Genomic DNA, 20062 nt, shown 5'->3' with positions numbered 1-20062 from the left:
CAGAAGAGCAGTTCATTCCATTACCAAGACACAAAAATAGAAATAAGCAGATAATTTAAAGAGGATTCAGCTACTATCTGCTATTGTAAAAGCATGATCCCAGAACAGACTAAGTCTGCATTTCGTGCATGTTGACATCACGCTATTAAGTGATATCCGTCAGGCACTACTGACTTGTGGAAATTCTTCCTAGTAATCGCCATTTGACAAATATTTAATGAGTGAGAAAAGAATTCATCTTTAACAGTAGGATAAGCGCATTCTCCGTCTATTACCCTCATTTGCTCAACTATCGATAAAATGTTGAGCAAGGTTAGATGAAGGTATCTGTTTTGACTACAAGCTTCAGCCTATAGCATTTTCTTTTAGCTTGCACAAAGACAATTCCGTTTGTCTTAAATTATAACTGAAATTGTAATATTTGAAATAAAGCATTACTTTGAAGTATGAGTTATAAAGAATATATATAGTATAACATAAAAGCAAATCTGGTAAGATATGCCTATGGAGATATTTGAGCTGTGCACCTCAGTGATATCCAACTTTAAACTTCATGGCTGTATAACATTCAAATTTAAACGAAGACACAAACCAGGCTAAAAGAGCGTAAGTTTTTGATCAGCTTTCAAACAAAGGCTGTAACAGTCTTAACAGACTTTATTCTGCACAGTCTTCGATAGTGTGCGCCATTACGACTTGTTCCAGTTTGTCAGAAAAACTGTTCCTGTCTAACATAAAATTGTCCCTGCTCTCTCCAAATGACACAGATGAATAAAAAAATGAAAAAATTACAATCAGAAAGGCTAAGAAGAGTCTCTGTAAGGAAGCCTTTTTCCCACTCCTCACCAAATTAGTTCCATAGTTAAGGCTACAAATTCACCACTCAATGAGATGGGTGTCATCATCTCTCATCTTTGCAGTTAGATGCATAAAGGTAAGTTTCAGACCATGCTAACTCATGAAAAGAGCCATCCCATAGCAAAGGGTAAAAACTGCATCTGATTGCCAACACTATCCAAGACCATAAAGTCTCGAGACCCTACCATTTTATCCAAAGGCCAAAACCAAGAAAAACAGGTTTTCCATTGCCACCTGTCTGAACTGTCTGAAAAAGTAACATTAACTCATTCTATTTCTTTTTATTGGCACATTACACTGTAGTATTTAGACAAAGATTTTTTCCCCTGCCTTTTAATACAAGCAAAACGGCCCTTGCTCTTCCACCCCCAATCACAGGCATGCACAAATAAGGAGCACATTAGAAATCCTGTAAAATTGCTTTAAAATAAGTCATTAACATGATAGTGGGTCATTTATAAGGGAGCTCTAAACCTAAAAAACACCATTATCATAGTGACTCTGATAAAAGGTCTTATTAAGAAATTCATCAGTTTAGCAAAGCAATCATGACCCAAAGAAAGTTTAGTAATCAGTTTTTATCAGGTTAATGACATGGATACATACTGTAATGAGGATGTAAATCATGCATCTCCTCGTCTTCATCGATTGTTTGTCCCAGTGAAAGCAGACTGACACGTCTCATCTTCAGCAGCCTTGGCGAGCTTTCACGGACAGTACTTCCAACATCCAGCACAACATCTCCAGAAACAACAGTGGGAACAATTTTTTTCAGAAATTCCATTTTTCCCTGCCTTCTGCACGCTCAGCATTGACTAATGCGGCAGTTGAGCTGCGCGTTACAGAACGGTGCTCCCACAGTAACTTCCTTGAACACAGAGGTGGACTCCGCGCACTACTTCTCCCAGTGATGTCATGTTGAACCTGGGTGGTGCCAGCACCAGCACGTCAGCTGCCAGCTGCTCAGAGGCAGATTTTAAAGACGTCTAACTGTACAGACTGATAAGAAAACCAAACAACAACAAGCCAGTGTGTTAACTGACGTACATTAAATTCTTCGCTTGTATTAAACACCCTTTTAGTGCTGCAACAATTTTAAGCACTAATAAAATGCACAGTGTATTTTCAAATTTGTATCTGACGGAGTTCAATAGCTCTTAATTTTCATGAAGTGCACAGAGAGTGTTCATCTGCATTTGAAAGATAACACTTATCATTACAAAAAGTCTACGCACCAGCTTTATAAACAGTGTCTAGCAGCACCACAATTTAAACCATTTGCATTCTCGCATGGTGTTAACTACTAGCTACTAAGTTACCAACACTTATTAAACTTATTAAATTATCAATTTTCCAGGGCCTCTTACGCTATATTTACTACTTAAAATGCTCAAACCGCCTTCCAGAAAACACCAAGTACAAAAACAAACTGTCTTATTTTATCCAAACTTTCACTTTAAACCATATGGATAAGTAGCCCTAGGGATAACTGAGCTTTTTGTTTTCATTTGGGAGAAAGTTTAAACATTGTTCTATATTTAGTTTAGAGAAGCCATTATGAAAGATGCCTTGCATTTAGAGCAGAAAATTCAGGGGAATAAAGTATAGAAAAGTGTACCGAAAAGCATACCTTAACGCTTTCTACATTTGGGAGTATGTACGATTGGAAGTATTATTTTATTTACCAGACTTAGAGATCCAAACACACTACTAAATAATATTCCCACCTCGTTTTCACTGAAGATTGTAGCCATCACTCAGACGAAATCTGCAGATACTCTTTCTGAATGAGTATCGGTGGTAGCCTGAACACATCTGGTAGTTTTGTGAAAGCAGCTCAGTGTCCAAAGATGTTTTTGAATGCATTCAACACAGTTACCCAACTTAAGCGTAAAGTACACCACACTACTATATATTCCTTAAAAGAAACTATTTAATCTCAAATTCACCACCGTATCTAGCTCTTTTTAAAAGGAAACAAAAATATTTTAAAATTTATTAAATGTAGATAATCTGTTTCAGGTCAGAGTTCCAGTAGTTTGATGCTCACGAGGGACTGCTCAACTGGATTAAGCTGTCAATCCTTTACTGACCAACTATACTATCACACTACGCGTTAAACCTAGTTAATATCACATCTTGAGAAATCTGGTACAAGTTCATTGAAATTGCCACCTAAGACACTTACCAAATTCAGCTGCAGAATTAAAATGGGTGCTATCTTTAGCATTCAAATCTGCATCAAAATCCCCAAATATTCAAGTTAGTCTAAATTTCCCTTGTAAGTGAATATAGAAATCTACAAGGCCTGACCTTATCATAAAAGATACATTGCTAGAATATAATTTCCTGCCGTGAAAGATCTGGAGATTAAGCAAAGAATTGTCCTTATAATAATTTCATTCATGGTATTTTTTTCTACTAACACAAAATGTTACAAAGAATATATTTTCAGAAGTGTTTTATGTTTTCAGAAAAAGTAATAAGATATCACAAAGATAATTCCTGATTACAAAAGACTGAGTCATTAAAAACTTAAGCAATCATTTTATTCATAATAGCGTTGTTTCCTATAGATTTTTTTTTAAAACTCTTGAAGTCTTGCCACAAACCTAATTTGCAGTTTCTGGCATTTAGGAAAAAGAAAAATTCAGATGCTTTCATCAGACTGAGAATGCTTCCTCCAGCGATTCACCTGCCAAACTACAGCTTACAAAGGAAAGGGCAGTACCTAACCTAAACGCCTTCGGAAAAGTTCAAACTAGAAACCAAAATGCTCCCAGCTACACTTTGCAGGGTTTATTACACATGTGGACACGGTGTGGGACAGAAAGTGCTTAGTGCATCACTTCTGTTAAACGCACAGTTCTACATGTTTCTACATGCAGTGTGACATTCATGAATTGGCCATAAGTAAAACTAAAGGTTGACATTACACTTCACCTCCAGCAAACAGAACAGCCTTCTAAATAACAGGATTTAAACACAAACAAGAATCACCAGCCACACATACTATCTCATATTTCAAGATTTAACTTGATAAACTAATAAGATTATGTAACACATGTATCCAAAAACTTGTGGCTTTTTCTTCAGGATAGTTTTTGTGTAACTTTTAAGAATCACAGAATCATTTAGGTTGGAAAAGACATCTAAGGTAAAGTCCAACCATTAACCTAGCACTGCTAAGTCTACCACTAAACCACATCCCTACACACCACATCTACACGTCTTTTGAATAGCAGGGACAGTGACTCAGCCACTTCCCCAGGGCAGCCTGTTCCAGTGCCTCACAACCCTTTCAGTGAAGAAATTTTTCCTTATACCCACCCTAAACCTCCCCTGGCACAACCTAATGCCATTTCCTCTTGTACTATCAGTTGGTGCTTGGGAGAAGAAAGCAACCCTCACCCTGCTACAACCTCCTTTGAGGTAGTTATAGAGAGCGATATGGCCACCCTTGAGCCTCCTTTTCTCTAGACTAAAGAACCCCAGTTCCCTCAGCCTCAAGACCTGTTCTCCAGAACCTTCACCAGCTTCATTGTCTTTCTTTGAACATACTCCAGCACCTCAATGTCCTTCTTGTAGTGAGGGGCCCAGAAATGAGGGTAGTATTCGAGGTGAGGCCTCACCAGAGCCAAGTACAAAGGGACGATCACCTCCCGGGTCCTGCTATCTCCAACACAAGCCAGGATGCCGTTGGCCTTCTTGGCCACCTGAGCACACTGCTGGCTCCTATTCAGCCAGCTATCAACCAATACCCCCTAGGTCCCTTTCCGCTGGACAGCTTTCCAGCCACTCTTCCCCCAGCCTGTAGCACTGCATGGGGTTGTTGTGCCCCAAGTGCAGGACGCGGGGCTTGGCCTTGTTGAACCTCATACAGTTGGCCTTGGCCCAGGGGTCCAGCCTACCCAGATCCCTCTGCAGAGCCTTCCTACCCTCAAGCAGATCACACTCAGAACCAACCTGGTGTCATCTGCAAACGTATTGAGGGTGCACTCGATCCCCTCATCCAGATCATCGATAAAGATATTGAAGAGAACTGATCACAGTACTGAGTCCTGGGGGACGCCACTTGTGACCAACCTCCAACAGGATTCAACTCCATTCACCACAGCTCTTCGGGCCTGGCCACCCAGACAGTTTTTTACCCAGCAAAGCATACACCCATCCAAGCCATGAGCAGCCAGTTGAGGAGATTTCTATGGAAAACAGAGCAATGCATACATGGCTACATGTGGACAGTGGTTAACTCCAGGACTTCCGTATTTCATTACATTCTATGAAAACCTTAAGTCTCTGGCTATGTTAGTCCACATGCACTCCTCTCTCCTATTCTCATGTGCTCTTGTCAACTTCCTTAAACACTGCACTGTACAACTGTGGTTTTTATACAATCCAAGCTGCAAACTTTGCAGACGACTCACTGAACTGTCAGGGAAGACATATGATAATTCTTATAATCGTCATAACCAAATTTATCTTTAAACTGAAAAGGGCAAAAAAGCCTTACTTGGTAATTTTAAAATCTTATTCTGGAACCTCTAAATCCATTAAAACAACAGGATACTCATGCTTCTATAGAATTATTATTTGCAGTACTGCAAGTCCTTTGATGTCTGTCTACACGTATTGCATTCAAAAAGACTGTGGTCTTGCATCAACAGGTCTGGTGAGGTCATTCAAGCTTGACCTCTGGCAATTTCATAACTCGTGGTATAACAAGAGAGAAGGTAACATCTGAGCTTCACAGTCCTTACTAACAGGAATCCGTATCAGCACAATTTTGCATTAGAAAGGAGTAAGAACATATCATGAAACATGCAAAAATACTGGACTTAAAGAAGTAATGAGTGATTAGAACAAAACAACGCTGCTCAGAGCACTGTCCATTTGGATTAGACCTTTCAAAAGACCAGTGGTAAAAATGTTTGACAGGGGTGTGTGGGATGCAGCGGGCGGACACAGCAGGGATCCAGGACTTCTGTTGAAGCAGGTTAACCTGCTGATGTGGGAACGTCCTAATGAGAAACACTGAAAAAACAGAACACAATCAATGAAAGAAAGATCGATATAGCAGTAGACTACTTGTGTCTTGAGTGCACATATTGAGAAAGTTTCTAGAATTAGCAATAACTATAGTAAAAAATAGCTTAACTTAAACTTGAGATATCTATGAAGTAGAAAACGTACTAGAAAGTACAATTTTAGAAGACAGCCTAGATGTCTTAGAGCCTATCATAAATACACTGCTGTTCATTTCATGAGCATCTTCACTAGCAAATATGCTCTACAGACCTTTCATTTTGCAATATAGCGCTTCTAAAGTTTTCCTACCCAGCTACAGCAAACCCATCCAGCTCCACCTGCTGTCACACGGAGGACAAAAGATTTCCATTATATCTGACACAAACTGGCAGGAAAGGTCCTTAGCTTTTGGCAGGAAGGAAAAAAAGAGGCGATGCCCTTCTGCCTCAACAGGGTTACTGCACAGACAGGGCGTAACAAGGCTCTGGCCTCTGCTGCAGAATGAAGTGCAACACAAATTACCAAATCTGGAGGTAGATCAGTGTTGTTAGTACATTAGATGAAGACTATTTAGGTTCAGGGAGCAGCACTATTTTCTTATGTAGGAATAAGCAACAGTAGGGGACTTATATTAGGGGGGGAAGGAAAAAAAAAGTTTCTTGATGGGAATGAGACTAAACTTGGAATCAGCTCACATTGGCATGACACAAGAGCTCCTACTTTATGATGGGAAAACAGGCTTCTCTGAAAAAGCCTTGCCTGAAAAAGCAGGACAGCACTGCTCCGTCCTCCCCCTGCCAGCCTCAGCAGCAGACTAGCTTTAGGTCCACAGGTTTGTGGGGTTTGTGGGGGACCGGCTGCTGGCCTCCTTCCACTGCTTGCTGGCTTCACAGCATGCTCAGCTTTCAGCAGAAATCAAGTCTGGGTGGGCTTGGTGGTGTGGCAGTAACGTGGTTGCCAGAACTCTTAGCCACAACTATAGTGCAAAATGGTTGAATAGTACAACCAGCATAGCAGGGGAGATAACTGGAGGGGTTTCTGTGACAGCAAGCTGACAGCATGCGTGGCAAACATTCTGGCATTGAAATAGGATCTCCCCTTAAGAGACTTCACTTTAGTAGTGCAGAGATGGGGTTTGAGCATCTCCTGGTGGCAAAGAGCCCTTATGCTATCCCAGCTCCTCAGCAACCTAAGTATCTTGGTAGAACATCCCCCCCCCCCCCCCCCAAAAAAAAACGTAAAACAACGCCTCCTGCTGGAGCAGTAATACCAGAGGTTGTGTCAAAACAGTTTTGGAACCGCAAAGACCCTGTTGTATCACAGAGATGGTCCAAGTTCTGCCTTTACAAGAAAAGAATTGTCCTAGTGCATGCAGTGTCCCACCTCAGCCTGCAGGTCTCCAAGAAACATTATCATCCCTCATTCAGCTGAATGGTTTCAGCTACGCACCCTTGGTCCCCTATTGGGCATGTTATTAGTAATGATCCTTATGTGGTGCATGTTGTTTTCTTCAACTGGCCAATTCAAACTGAACATCACTGCTTCAAGTGGGAGTGAATCTTCTACAGAAATAGAGCAGCTACTACAGCACTTCAGTACAGAAAAGTACAGGAAGTTTTTCCTCCTTCAATCTCAGAATAGAAGCTCGATTTGCAAGAATTTGTCTCCTCTCAAGGAAAACAATCTGCTCTTCTCCCCTCTCTCCCCCTGCAGTGAAGATCAAAGATATATAACTGAAAGCAGAATAAAACAGTAGGGCTTGAAATCAAACCTGCAGTCCAGCCTGTAAATTAAACTAACTGAATTAAGTTCATGAGAGTTACCAGATACCTACTCTATGCTTGTCAGCCAATTGGCAGGACATTGCCATAATTTTGCACAGAAGACCGCAGGAGCAGGGAGGACAAACCCTATTTCTTTCTCTATATATGATGTATATTATTCTTTTAAAATGAGAAGTCATCTTTTTGTTTTAGAACTATAACTTAACAGCCACTTGTTTTTTGCCTATAGGTACAGAAACTAGATAGACAACTTAGAACATAACCTAGAAAAATGTATGCATAAAGGAAAACAAGGGAAAAATGGTTTATTTGTGATACTGTGGAGTCATCTCACTGGCAGTTTGGACTAACTGCTTACAAAAACCTGACATATGCAATGTTAATTCCTTTAAAAATCAAAATTTAAAAAAGATGTTGTCCTTCATAAAATTTGAAGCATCATTTTAAAGTTAGTTCCCAAGCTTCTTAGCATTAATGATTTCCTCAGTTCAGTTCAATTAATGGAACTTGGCAGCAAAAATGCTAAGGACCAGAATAAGCAGGGACAAATCAATGTATAAGTTTTGCAGTAAGCAATCTGTTATCAGAGTAAATTTATTGCAGCTATATTTTTACATAAAAATAGTTTAAATCTAAGCCATTTCATTTTTCAACAATTTGATTGTTTAAGTGTGGACATGCAAACAGTTTCAGTTGTACCCATTCTTTTCTGAAAGAACATCTAGCTTTCAGGTTTCTGAGAGACTGAAGTAAGAAACATCTGTCACCTTTCAATATTTTTTTTTCCCCATTGACTTAAGCTGTACTCGCTCTGTATGGGAGGTTGGGCTTTGAGTGACTTGTGGTTTTTTCTTTTGAAGGTTGGGGATTTCTAAGGGTTATGTTTTGCTGTTGTTTTTTGTTTTAAGAGCTTGGCTTTAATTTAGCATTAGAAGAACACAACCACAAGTAGAAATAAAATATTTGACAAAGTAAATCAATCAGAAGCTGAACATAAAGCACAACATTTATGTTCACTGACTGAGTGCAACATTATCCTGTTCAATAAAAAAGCCCCGAAATTTTTAACATCTGTGTATTAGGTAATAGCTGTTCTTATCTTGAAATTGCACACAAGAATACAATGTCTTCCTGAACACATTAGGAGTTCCTGAGAAGTTGAAGCTATTTGTTTATTCCACTGCTTTTATAATCCTCGGTCAGAATAATGATCTGGGTTTCCTGTCACTAACCACTTGCTTGTTCTGACTTCTGACATATCACACAAGATCTTCCAAACCTATGAATTTCTTCCACTCACAGATTTTCTTCACATAAGAACTTATGTTTTCAAAGCAAATCCCAGAGCAGTACCTACAATGAATCATACCCATTCAGACGCAAGTAGGAACACCATTTCAGTCGGCAACAGAAGACGTCAAACCATTACATGACAATGGAAGTGGCCAGATCTTTTCCCATATAAAACAAACAAAATGAATGATGACAAGCAGAATGTTGATATTTCTAAGCAAAGGTCATTAAAAAAACAGCATTTAAAAACAAAGGCTTTGAGAAGGAACAATCTCTTACTCAGAATAGTGGCAAAACTACTATGAAATTGGTGTGCTACAAAACACCTGAAAACCTTTACCCAAAGCTTTTTACATGCTTAATAAAAATATACATGGAAGAGAGTTACCAGTCTTTCATATTGGTTTGTCTACAGAGAAGCCAGAACACAGACAATAAGAGAGCAGAGAACGAGCATACAAATACATTTTTAGCCTTATATAAGGCTAAAAAATGGTGCAACATGCATTTCTCACACAAATACTGCTATATTCACAGCTGTCATTGCTGCTTCCATTAGCATTTTCTCTAGCATTGCATTAAAACATATGCTTAAAGAACGGCCAACCTTTAAAATTATGCCCAAAGGATAGAAGTCTAACATCTAAGAAAAAAATTTGTGGTTTACTGTTCAAAATAATCTTCACTGTAAATTCCAGAAGTTAATTCTGGAAGTGCATATAGCACCACTTGCTTTCCTTACCAAGTCTGACCTAATCTTAGTTTACTGCTTAATATTTTATACAAGGAAGTTATGTTTAAAATGCTGCTGACCTGTGGAAATTATCCTTCTTTTCCATTGTGACTCTACGTCATAGCTTGCATTAATTAAATGAGCAGGCTGAGTTCACATTAGACAGGGCAATCTGTTCCTAATACCAATGGAAATCCTTCGGACAACTAGATTAAATACTTAGTTCTGTACTGGTATACATACATAGTGCTCACCTACTCCAACTTATTTTAGTTCTTCCCTTGCAAAAATGGGAAACACGGCCACAGAAAGTTTATCTACACTTCAAAATACCCATTTCACACAGACTGACTGGATCAAGGCTTTACTGGTTTTGGTGTATGTCTTCTGTGCTCTGCTATACAGACCAGGCTAGTAACATTCAAATGGGGTAAAAACAAACAAGGTAATTGCATGAAACAAGTATTTATATCATTCCATTTACTTCCTTACAGTCAAATATTTGTGTTATTTTAAAGTTAAGCTTGCTTAATGGATCCTATATGAACAAATAACGCCAGAGACAGAAGTAGTTTCAGATTTCTTCCACAATTTGTTCCACGTTTTGATAGCGAGCTTGTTCCATAGACCTGTCTCCATCGCTGTCTCACGTAACAAACTGTGGCAGCTATGTTCACTAGAAACATCTTACCTGTAGACAGTTTTTTTGAGAAGGCAAATATATTGTATTTGGAAACCAGAAACACACATACAGAAGAGAGAAAACCTCCTTGAAATAGGTTTGCCTTGCAAAGTCTACAAATCGTCTTGATACATAGGTCTACAGCATTAGATTTAAGTAAGGCCCGGTTCGTTCTGCCTTCATTCTTACTCTTGGCCATTCCAGCACCCACCATCCATTATTTGTTAACAAACACTTCTGAGAATTGGTGCTATGTTGAGGACTTGTATATTGATTAGGTACCAAACAGGTAAAAGTGCAACACTTCAGCCAGTAATTTGCAAATGAGAGCTGAATGGAAGTGCAACAGAGAAGGATATGCCTAATTTTGATGATGCAAAATTCTCTAGTTTAAAGAACTACCATGTTTGCTGCAGTTGAATACTTCAGACAATCTCAACAGGGACCGTCTTATAAAAGATCTTGTTCAAAGAACATGAGGAAACTGCTACTGGTAATTAAAGGTCGTCCCCATACATTGCTCAGAAACGCAAACAGTTGTGTGCCAGTAGTCTAATGAACAACAGACCCTTCACCAAATGACACATACAGCACGTGCATATACATGTTTTACTTTCCAAGAACAGGCAAGCCTGTATCATACAGAATAAAAAAGCCACTTTTAATACTGGGTGTAATGAATTAGTGGTAAATCAGAAAGCTCAATAGCTGCATTTCTGTGGTTTTCCCTCCCATATAAGACTGCTTCTTGTGTAAATTTAGATCTTGAAAAAAAGTAATTTTATATGCATTTATATGAAATACATAAACTAAGTTGATCATAAGCCCTCTGATCCACTAAGTGTTGACCTGGAGCACCTCTCCTGTGAAGAAGAAGTGTTGAGAGCTGGGGCTGTTCAGCCTGAAGAAGAGAAGGCTCCAGGGAGACCTTACTGCAGCCTTTCAATACTTCTAGAAGGCTTTATAAAAAAGATGGAGAGCAACTTTTTGCTTGAGTAGACAGGACAAGGTGGGGTAGTTTAAACTAAAAGAGAATCAATATAGATCAGAGATTAGGAGGAAATTCTTCACTCAGAGGGTGGTGAGGCACTGGCACAGGTTGCCCAGAGAAGCTGTGGATGCCCCTTCCCTGGCAGGGTTCAAGGCCAGGCTGGATGGGGCCTTGGCCAACCAGATATAGTGGGAAGGTGTGCCTGCCCATGGCAGCGGGGTTGGAACTGGATGTTCTTTAAGGTCCCTTCCAACCCAAGAAGTTCTATGATTCTATGAACTAGGAATATATATAGTTACACAGTCTGCTTTATGTCATTCATACCATACACTTACTGTAATTTACTACAGAGGTGTAAAAAAAGCTTATTTTTGATACAAATCAGCTTGAAAAATGAAATCACTTCCTATACAAGAAGCCTAAATATAGGCTAGAGCAGAATCTGCAGATAGTGGTACTACAAATTATTTTTGTAACTCTTCATGATATGCTGCGTATGATCTGTTCTTCTAAAATAAATCATGCGATACTTTTAAGATCATATTAACCTCTCCAAAGCAAGCTACTGATAACACTTTCAGATCACAACTAATTTACAATCCAACTTTCAAAACTCTACAGATGTGCCTACATACAACCAAAAATTAGAACTGAAGAGAGACAAGACATGTTGTGATATCACCCCACTAAATTTTAGCAGCTTAGTGAAGAAGGCACTAATTACATCATGGCAACCCAGAAGAATTCGTAAAAGAGAACCAGCCTGATTCTTCTCTTTGACAAAAGAAATCTGTGAGTACTTCTACTGTAAGTAGGCGGAGATTGCATGTCAGCACAAGCACCCACGTAATAGTCTCCCCAGAGACACACAGATCCACCAGTATCATTTAGAACAGGACACTAATTGCGGGGGGAAGTTGAAAATCTCATGAAAAAATTACAATTAACAGAAGGCTGGAAACTACATTGATATTCAGGACAACTGTTTGAAGGCTTTATAAAATTTGAAATAATTGACATTCAGTCATTACAATCACATGCCACATTATCTATATTGCTATTCACTTGTGCTAAACAATCAGAGTAAGTACCAGCAGGAAAGGACATCTAGTTACAGAATATGAATTAAAAAAAGATTTCAAGATGCTCCTCAATTCATCATTCTATACACCCAGCCCCAACTCATACTCTGTGACTCATACCTATAGGTTTCACAGATTTTTGCCAGCAGCATGGAAGGGTCTACAATTTTTCCAGCCTATCGATTTTGTTTCATTACTGTAAGCATATCCCATATATGTCCTTAACTTCAGTTTTAGCTCATACTTCACTGCCCTATTGAGCATTGCCATCAATAACCAGTGACACTTCAATTCAGCAGTCTTCCATTTGTTTGAAAACTGACTTTATATCTTTTTTTTAAATCTGATTTTTTAGATTTTTTTTAATCTTTTATATTTTCTAGACCTCGGATAATTCTCACCGATCTCCTCTGAACTATTCAATATAAGTTCTTCACATAAAAAGACGCTTTAGATTTGTACATCAGTAATTCTTAAAGAACCGTCTCGCTCAAGCAATGTAATTTCTGTGAAGCACAGAACTTAATTGAAAGTTCGTATTATCTCCAAATACTTTTATAACTAGGCCTACATTACTTGCATAACAGTCCAAGTACTTTCAATCAGAAACCTGCCATTCTAAGTAATTAAACGTATGAAGACTGTTCCCAGTGAAGGAGCTTACTTTTATTATTTGGTTTATGAAGATTTGTATTCAGTTAAATATTTATTTTGTTTCTTAGATACCTAATGTAAGACGGTTTCAGTATTACATTTGACAGCCAAAACTTTCAACCAAACCAAAACAATCTTTGACTGTCTCCATTTGTAAGCCATTAATTCTTTTCAGGTTTGTCCCCAGTTTCATATTTATAGAGCTAGATTTGTTATGCTGATAATTGTAGTTACAGATTACAGTATACCATCTGTTAAGAAATGCTTTATTAACAGTATTAAGGTGTATAAGGTATATACACACACTTTAATATATATATTAGGGTATACCTTATATAATAATGCTCTCAGTCAAGTCTCACCTGTAGAAATCCATCTCGCACTGATAAAGCAATGTTCTCTATGTGCAGAGAATTGTCAACACTGCGCTGACAAAATATTTTCTGCAAATGCTAGAGCTGTATTCAGGATGCTAAATACACCAAAAGCCACCTGCAAGTTTGCCATTCATATCTTTTGGGGGCAATATATAGCCTCATTTATTCTGTGCTGACTAATCATGACAGGAAAAAATATATAGAAAATAAAAAGGCATTTTACTCAGGGAAACTAAAAACCTTAAACACAGAAAGGTGTTTGTCCACTGAAAGTACTGTTACCATGCAAGCAGAATTAAAGCCTAAGGTTATTCAAGAATCTCTAAATTGTTAACAGCACAGTCTCCAACTGCCCCACTTCCTTCCACAAGTAGTGAGCAGCATCTTAGTATGACAATGAAAAAGCAAAATCTACCTGAAAGGATTCCCTTCCATTGCAACTCTTACACACAATATACAAGAATGGGACTATCATATTTCCACACTTGAAAAAGGTAATTAAGTTATTATTCGGAGAAGTAAAAGTAATTCAGGTTGGTATTTACATTGTTCTTTTCATGAAATGGTTACATAGACATTCATCTCTAATTTTTTTTCCCTAGCTTGTGTTTTATCTGTCTTTAATGACTTGACTAATGGTTGCATTACTTTGCCCATGAAAAAAACATTGTACTAAGACAAAAACAATACACAGGACAGCCACCAACAGCAAACGAATATTTCACTCAGAATATTTATTAGCTATTAAAATAAGCAAGCCAACCCCTCCATCCCAGACAAGAATGACAAGTCACACTTTGGAAGCTCGTCTACTAGAGAAATCTAAACACTTTTTTCCACAAATCAAACTCCTGTGTAAGATACTGTCTGTGAATCACCTGGTTCAGATGCAACAGAAGCTGGTCACTTACTGTTCTTTGGTTCAAAAGTAATCTCTGAAACAGATTGTCGGTAAAGGAAGAAGGAATTACAATCAAATGGGAAAAAAGATGTATTAGATTAATTCTAAACAAATTAATTGAAATTAGAAAAACTACTTTTAGGAAAATTCAGAAAAAGGAATTGCATGTGAAATACCAGACCAGAAAACAAGGCGTAATTCAATGAAACAAAGTCCTCAAAAGCCCAGTTTGTTTTTAAAGTTTGTGTAATTAGTGAAAAGCCAAGAAGTACATTTTTCTTGTATCACATTTACTCTAGCTAAGACCAGTGTTTTTTAAAACCTCATATAATATATAGTCCTTGTACATAAAATTTCCTAGCATAATCTTTCTAATAAGTAGACAACAATACCAGACATATGTAGAACTATAGATCAAGATGCATTGGTTAATATTAAAACTAGAAATAAATAGAAAAAAACAACGTTCTTAAGTTACCTTTGTTCAGCAATAAGTAGCTAAAGTAAGTCACTGATCATTATTTCTCACACAAAGACATACCATCTGTGTGACTGTAACCTTTTCAAGTTAGATGTGTGTAGTTAAAACTAATGTACTATTTTCTTAATATCTCAAAAGTATTAGATATTTAATGTTTGCTCACAAGTATGTGGGGACAGTCACTTTTAAACTTCTCCCTTTTTTATCTCTTCCATCTGAAAGCCAGAAATAATAATCTCTAAACTGTTAGATTTTTCCACTGCAAATTCATCATAAGCTTGGATTTTAGAATAGCAGCAGTTTTCCTCTTTAAATTCAAAATAAAACACTTCTTCCAGTGTAAAGCAACAGCACTCCAAGTTCTTATATAAAATATAGATGTCATTGCCCTTCTTTTCACTCAACAACCTGAGTGCATTTTCACTTAGTAATCTGAAGCTAACCAGAAAGAACAAATGCTGCTGCCAGAACTATGTAATTTGGTTTAAATAGTAAACAGCCCAGTCTATCAGTTCTTACAGTAAATAGAGTTGTAATAGGTACTCTGGACTGAAGTCTCCAACATTTTATGACTTACAGAAAGATTGCCACCTGTCTTAAAGGAACAAATGCACTCCTTATCTGTTACAGGCATAATGATTATATTAAATTCAAGACGGTGGTAAAGTAAAATAATTAAGGTACTTATCAGTTAGTACATATGAGCATGATTTACTATCGTAATACATGAAAGGAACACCAGCTATTAATTTAGAGCAAATATTTTATACAAATTGTATAAAAGTAACAATTTTTCAGATCTGTAATGTTTGTAATAAATATGTTCTGTAATAAAGTGCTTGTAGATTTTTTCCATTGAAAAAGTTGTTTGTCCAACTGTTTTTTAAAAAAAGTATTCCATTGTCTCCTGTCTTAAGAAAAAGAACAAAATCAGACCACCAGATGCAGCATCAAAAGCTCCCAGTGAAGCTCTATATGGGTCTGTAAGAAACCCAGTACCACAGTTTAGTATATAAATATCTATACATATAAGTAGTAGTTATTAGCTACAATAGAGTTATGCACTCACCTAATAACTAATCATTATAATTATCTGTAATGTGTCATTCATATTTAACATAAAACATCTATTTCTGAACGCTGTATTTATTCTGATTTGGTAGAACTAGAGTAATTTGAGGGACTATTCATTTCTAAAGGGAAAAAACAGATTTACATTTATTCTCTTTCACTTCTAGAAACTATAAAAATGTAAATATAAAAATGTGAAGTTAGATTTGTTTGATAAAGCTTTTGGTTTCATAGTTTTAGCACAGGTGAGGAAATACGAACTTCCAGTATAAGATACTGGCTGAAATCTCATTTATTCAGGCTATTTGGAAGGTCAGAATATCCTTGAAATGAAACAGAGACCCAACTACAAGTTGGGTACTAAGTTAAGGTCCAAAAACATTTCTACTAAGCAAAGAGAAAAAAGTGTTTCAAAACATACTTGCTAAATGCACTGCTAGAATAAATAATTCTCAGTACATCAAAGTCACTAGAAAAAGCGCGTGGGAAGATGAAGGAAGCTAAAAACAAAAACAAACTGCTGAGCCACCCAAGAGAAAGAAAATCCATTTTTATCCTATATGGAACATTTATGCATTTATACACACCCAGGCAGGTTTGCTTGAGACAAAAAAATGAATAAATAAAAACCAATCCTACAGTTGCAGTGAACTTTACGAAACTGCACAACAGCAAGCAAGGTCATAAAAAAACGCACGGTACAGCACACCAATTGTGCTGCTTCAGAAGCTGGGTGGACAGACCTTCCTCAAATGACAGCAACGAAGGCAAGTGCCTTCACTGCTTCTTCACACAGGCTCAACTGCTCAGACTTTTTGACAGGGCCCTGGTGGCAACAGAAAAGCCTGAAGAACACCTTGAAATGTTAGTTCTTTACATAGACCACAAATTAAGAAATGCATAGAACAGCTGGGCACACCATGAAAGGAAACTCTGAAAAACAGATTTAAACAAAATAGTGTTAGTATACATTTAACTAACACACATCAGATTCAACAGGATTATTCTAATACCAGAAGAATCATATGAGAGACTAACAGGTATTGTGAAATAATTTAGGGGGAAAATTAATAAATATTTAGATTTGAAAGAGAATTACTCTATTACACCACTCCGAAGGAGAGATTAGGAGTGTTCCTATAAGAAGCAATATGGGAAAAATTGCTTTTGAAGAGTAGAAAGACAAACATTAAAATTTAAAAACATAGCTGAGCATATATATATATATATGCTGAGCATATATATATATATATATATATATATATATATGCTCAGCATATATATATAACTCCTCTAGTTAAAGAAAAACTGATGTTCCATTCATTTGGAGAGACTGAAGAGTGTCTGCTTCCTTTCCACACCTGTGGCTTTCTAAATAATAATTCAAGTGTCATAGTGAAAGACAGGAGGATTCTTTTTCAAATAAGTTTGAGGCTGGAATTACTTCTTCCTTAAGGAAGATAGTGCTAAACAAACTTTGCTGCTTTCCATTTTTTAAAATAATGAACATTTTAAAACATCTATTATTTTCAAATTAATCTGCTGTAAGAAACAGGAAGAAAATCTCTAAAGACTGGTCAACATGCAATATACATTAGCAGGCACCAGTAAGCTTATATAGTAAGATTCTTTCAACCCAGCCGACTATGTACAAATGGAAACAGAAAGGGGTGTCAAGATTGTCATTTTGTCCAAACCAGCAGTATCTTCCATGAATTCGTGCAGAAGAGCCAGACAAATGTGGTTAAAATTAAGCGTATTCTCTCACAAAGCTATGATGCCTTCAGATCTGCTGTGCATTTTAGCCTGAATCCTTAAGGTGTGCCTGAAGTTAAAGGATCAGGGACTAGTTTTGGGTAAGTTTGGGAATTCGTTTGTTTTTGAAGCACTTACTACGGAAGAGTTAAGGAGAGCAGAGACAAGACTTCCTGAAAACTTCCTGAAGGGGTGCCCATTGCCTCTGGGCAAAAAAAGGCAGGATGTTTTAAACCCTGCTGCGCAGCAGCACAACCAAGAACTAATGTTTCCACAGGAAAGTTCTGTAACTGCATATGAGAGATGAGAATAGCTGCATGGCTTGTGCTTTGCCCAAAACTCTGAAAAACGCCTATCATTGTCTTCCCGACTTTGAAGTAAACTACTTGTTTCGTATAAAGACATATAGTATGTTTTCATTACCTACTAGTCAAGGGACAGGCATTTTCCAGTTCCCTAAAGACCTCTGTCCTTTCCTTTCTACAGATGTACATTACCATAGATTTGAGGTGTAACATGGTTCTTATTACCGCACAAGTTGCTTCTGCATCATGCTGTTTCTCTTTAGTTAAAGATCTGGCCAAGACGATTCTTTTCGAGGAAACAGTGGCTGGCTGTTCATGGAGAAGAGCAGCATCTCTACAACCAATAAAATAGTTGTCTGACCAAAACATACTAAAAATATGATTAAGATGCCTGTGCGCACAGATAGCTGTAAATGATTTCAGAGCTGTAGGAGTGCAGAGTTAACCAAGATCAAAGTCAGCTGACACAAAAGTTTCTTTCTCCACTACTTTTCAGCAACGCAGTCTTCTGAAAGAAATCTGCAATAATTCACGCCCTTTTGCAAGCCAAATGTATTTCATTTCATGTGTTAAGCAACACCACTGATAGTGTCCTATATTATGTTCAACACACAAGTAGATTAAATAAGATTTTATTATAACCATATATTTGTTCTTATTTTAAAAAAATCAATCATAATAAGCACAAGACTGTTCTCCATGATGGAATTTAGTTCAAAAAGAAAAACCTTTACAGAAGGTTGAAAAGGAATGTTATTTTGGGTGTTGTCAAAAAAACACAATCCTGACTTTTTGAATTTTGGAGAATCTTAGAGAAGAGAAATCCTACAACACAATTTCAACCACTAACCTCTCCCCACTCCCCAGTCCTCTGCACAGCTTTCCCATTCTACAGGCTAAGTAGCTCTTCTGTGTCCTTGTTAGCATTCTCATCTTTTCTTGCAGATGTGTCTCATATGTTCCACATTATTTGAACAACATACGGTGTCAAGTGTTAGGCATTCTATGACTCATTTGTCATTGTAAGTAAGCATGTGCTACAAAACTGTTCAGCAGAAATGCACCTGTAACAGGGCAGAGCGAGAACAAGTGTTCAAATGACACTGGAGCATATTTTCTAAGTAAACATATAGACACCTATACATAATATACACATTAAAATCTTTAAAAGTAAGGTAAAATTGGAGTTGCCCAAAGCATTATAAACACCCTTCAGAGAACTACTTAGAGTGAAATTAATACTGATGTCCTCAAGCCTTCTACATCATTTTTTCTGTTTCATTTAAGAAAACTACTCTGGATTTCCTGTTCTCAAGCTAAAAAAACATACTTGTCTCCCCGAGCAACAGAAAGGTAAGGATGTTCAAAGACGACTTCTGTAGCAACATATTTGCTATCTCTCTAGAGGAAAGAGCACATATCAGAAAAGAATCATTACAGTATAAAATTCTAACAAAAGAAAGTCAAGTATGTCAGTATGTTGCACATCCAGGTATGAAAGGCAGTAACAAAGGCAAACAGCAATATGATACACTGGAGATGTTCCAATGCAGAACTTAAAATATACTCAAATTCTATTTTATTGTTTACTTCTCCTGTGAATAATACATTGGACAATACAACAAAGGCAAGTGAGAGCCACATTAAAAACATTGTAGAATATTTAGTGTACTAAATACATAAGTCCACAGAGCAAATACTGCAGAAATAATTGCATTTCAGTATTTTCCTTCTGTCATGCCAATATGCCTTCTGTTCTCAAAAGACCAGAAGGAAGTATCGTCTATCAGTTTTATCAGTCAAATACAGAAAATCATGTGAGGTACTGCTTACTGCTTCCCTAAGGACGATTCAGGTGTTAGATTAGTTAGATCTATCTGCATCCACTTCAGCGCAGATGTGCTTTATCCACAGCAGTTGCCCTGTGCTTGACACCATTACAGATCAACTTACAACATATACTTATATAAAGAGCAGTAAAGAAAAAGAGCATCCATACAAGAAATTGTGATTGCCTTTGCTAATTTGCTGCACTACCTGGCTTTATCCACAAGAGGACAGAGCTCA

General features: G+C 37.4%; 1 protein-coding gene across 4 annotated transcripts in view; it reads right to left on the bottom strand.

Moving 5' to 3' along the window:
• Positions 1–20062, bottom strand: part of FRYL (FRY like transcription coactivator) — a 172230-nt gene that overhangs the window by 138547 nt on the left and 13621 nt on the right. Inside the window, exons 3-4 of one of the 4 annotated variants that reach the window (XM_050710200.1) lie at positions 2586–2673; positions 1465–1857 (exon numbers count right to left, since the gene is read on the bottom strand). The exons of 2 other annotated variants lie outside the window; for them this stretch is intronic. In XM_050710200.1, coding sequence (XP_050566157.1) covers positions 1465–1642 — 178 coding nt within the window. In that variant the 5' untranslated portion in view covers positions 1643–1857; positions 2586–2673. The remainder of the gene's footprint in view (positions 1–1464; positions 1858–2585; positions 2674–20062) is intronic. One more of the 4 variants, XM_050710201.1, reaches the window with a different exon arrangement.

Source organism: Cygnus atratus, chromosome 4 (assembly GCF_013377495.2).
Source record: "Cygnus atratus isolate AKBS03 ecotype Queensland, Australia chromosome 4, CAtr_DNAZoo_HiC_assembly, whole genome shotgun sequence".
NCBI lineage: Eukaryota > Metazoa > Chordata > Aves > Anseriformes > Anatidae > Cygnus > Cygnus atratus.
This window is presented reverse-complemented; position numbering and strand designations above follow the sequence as displayed.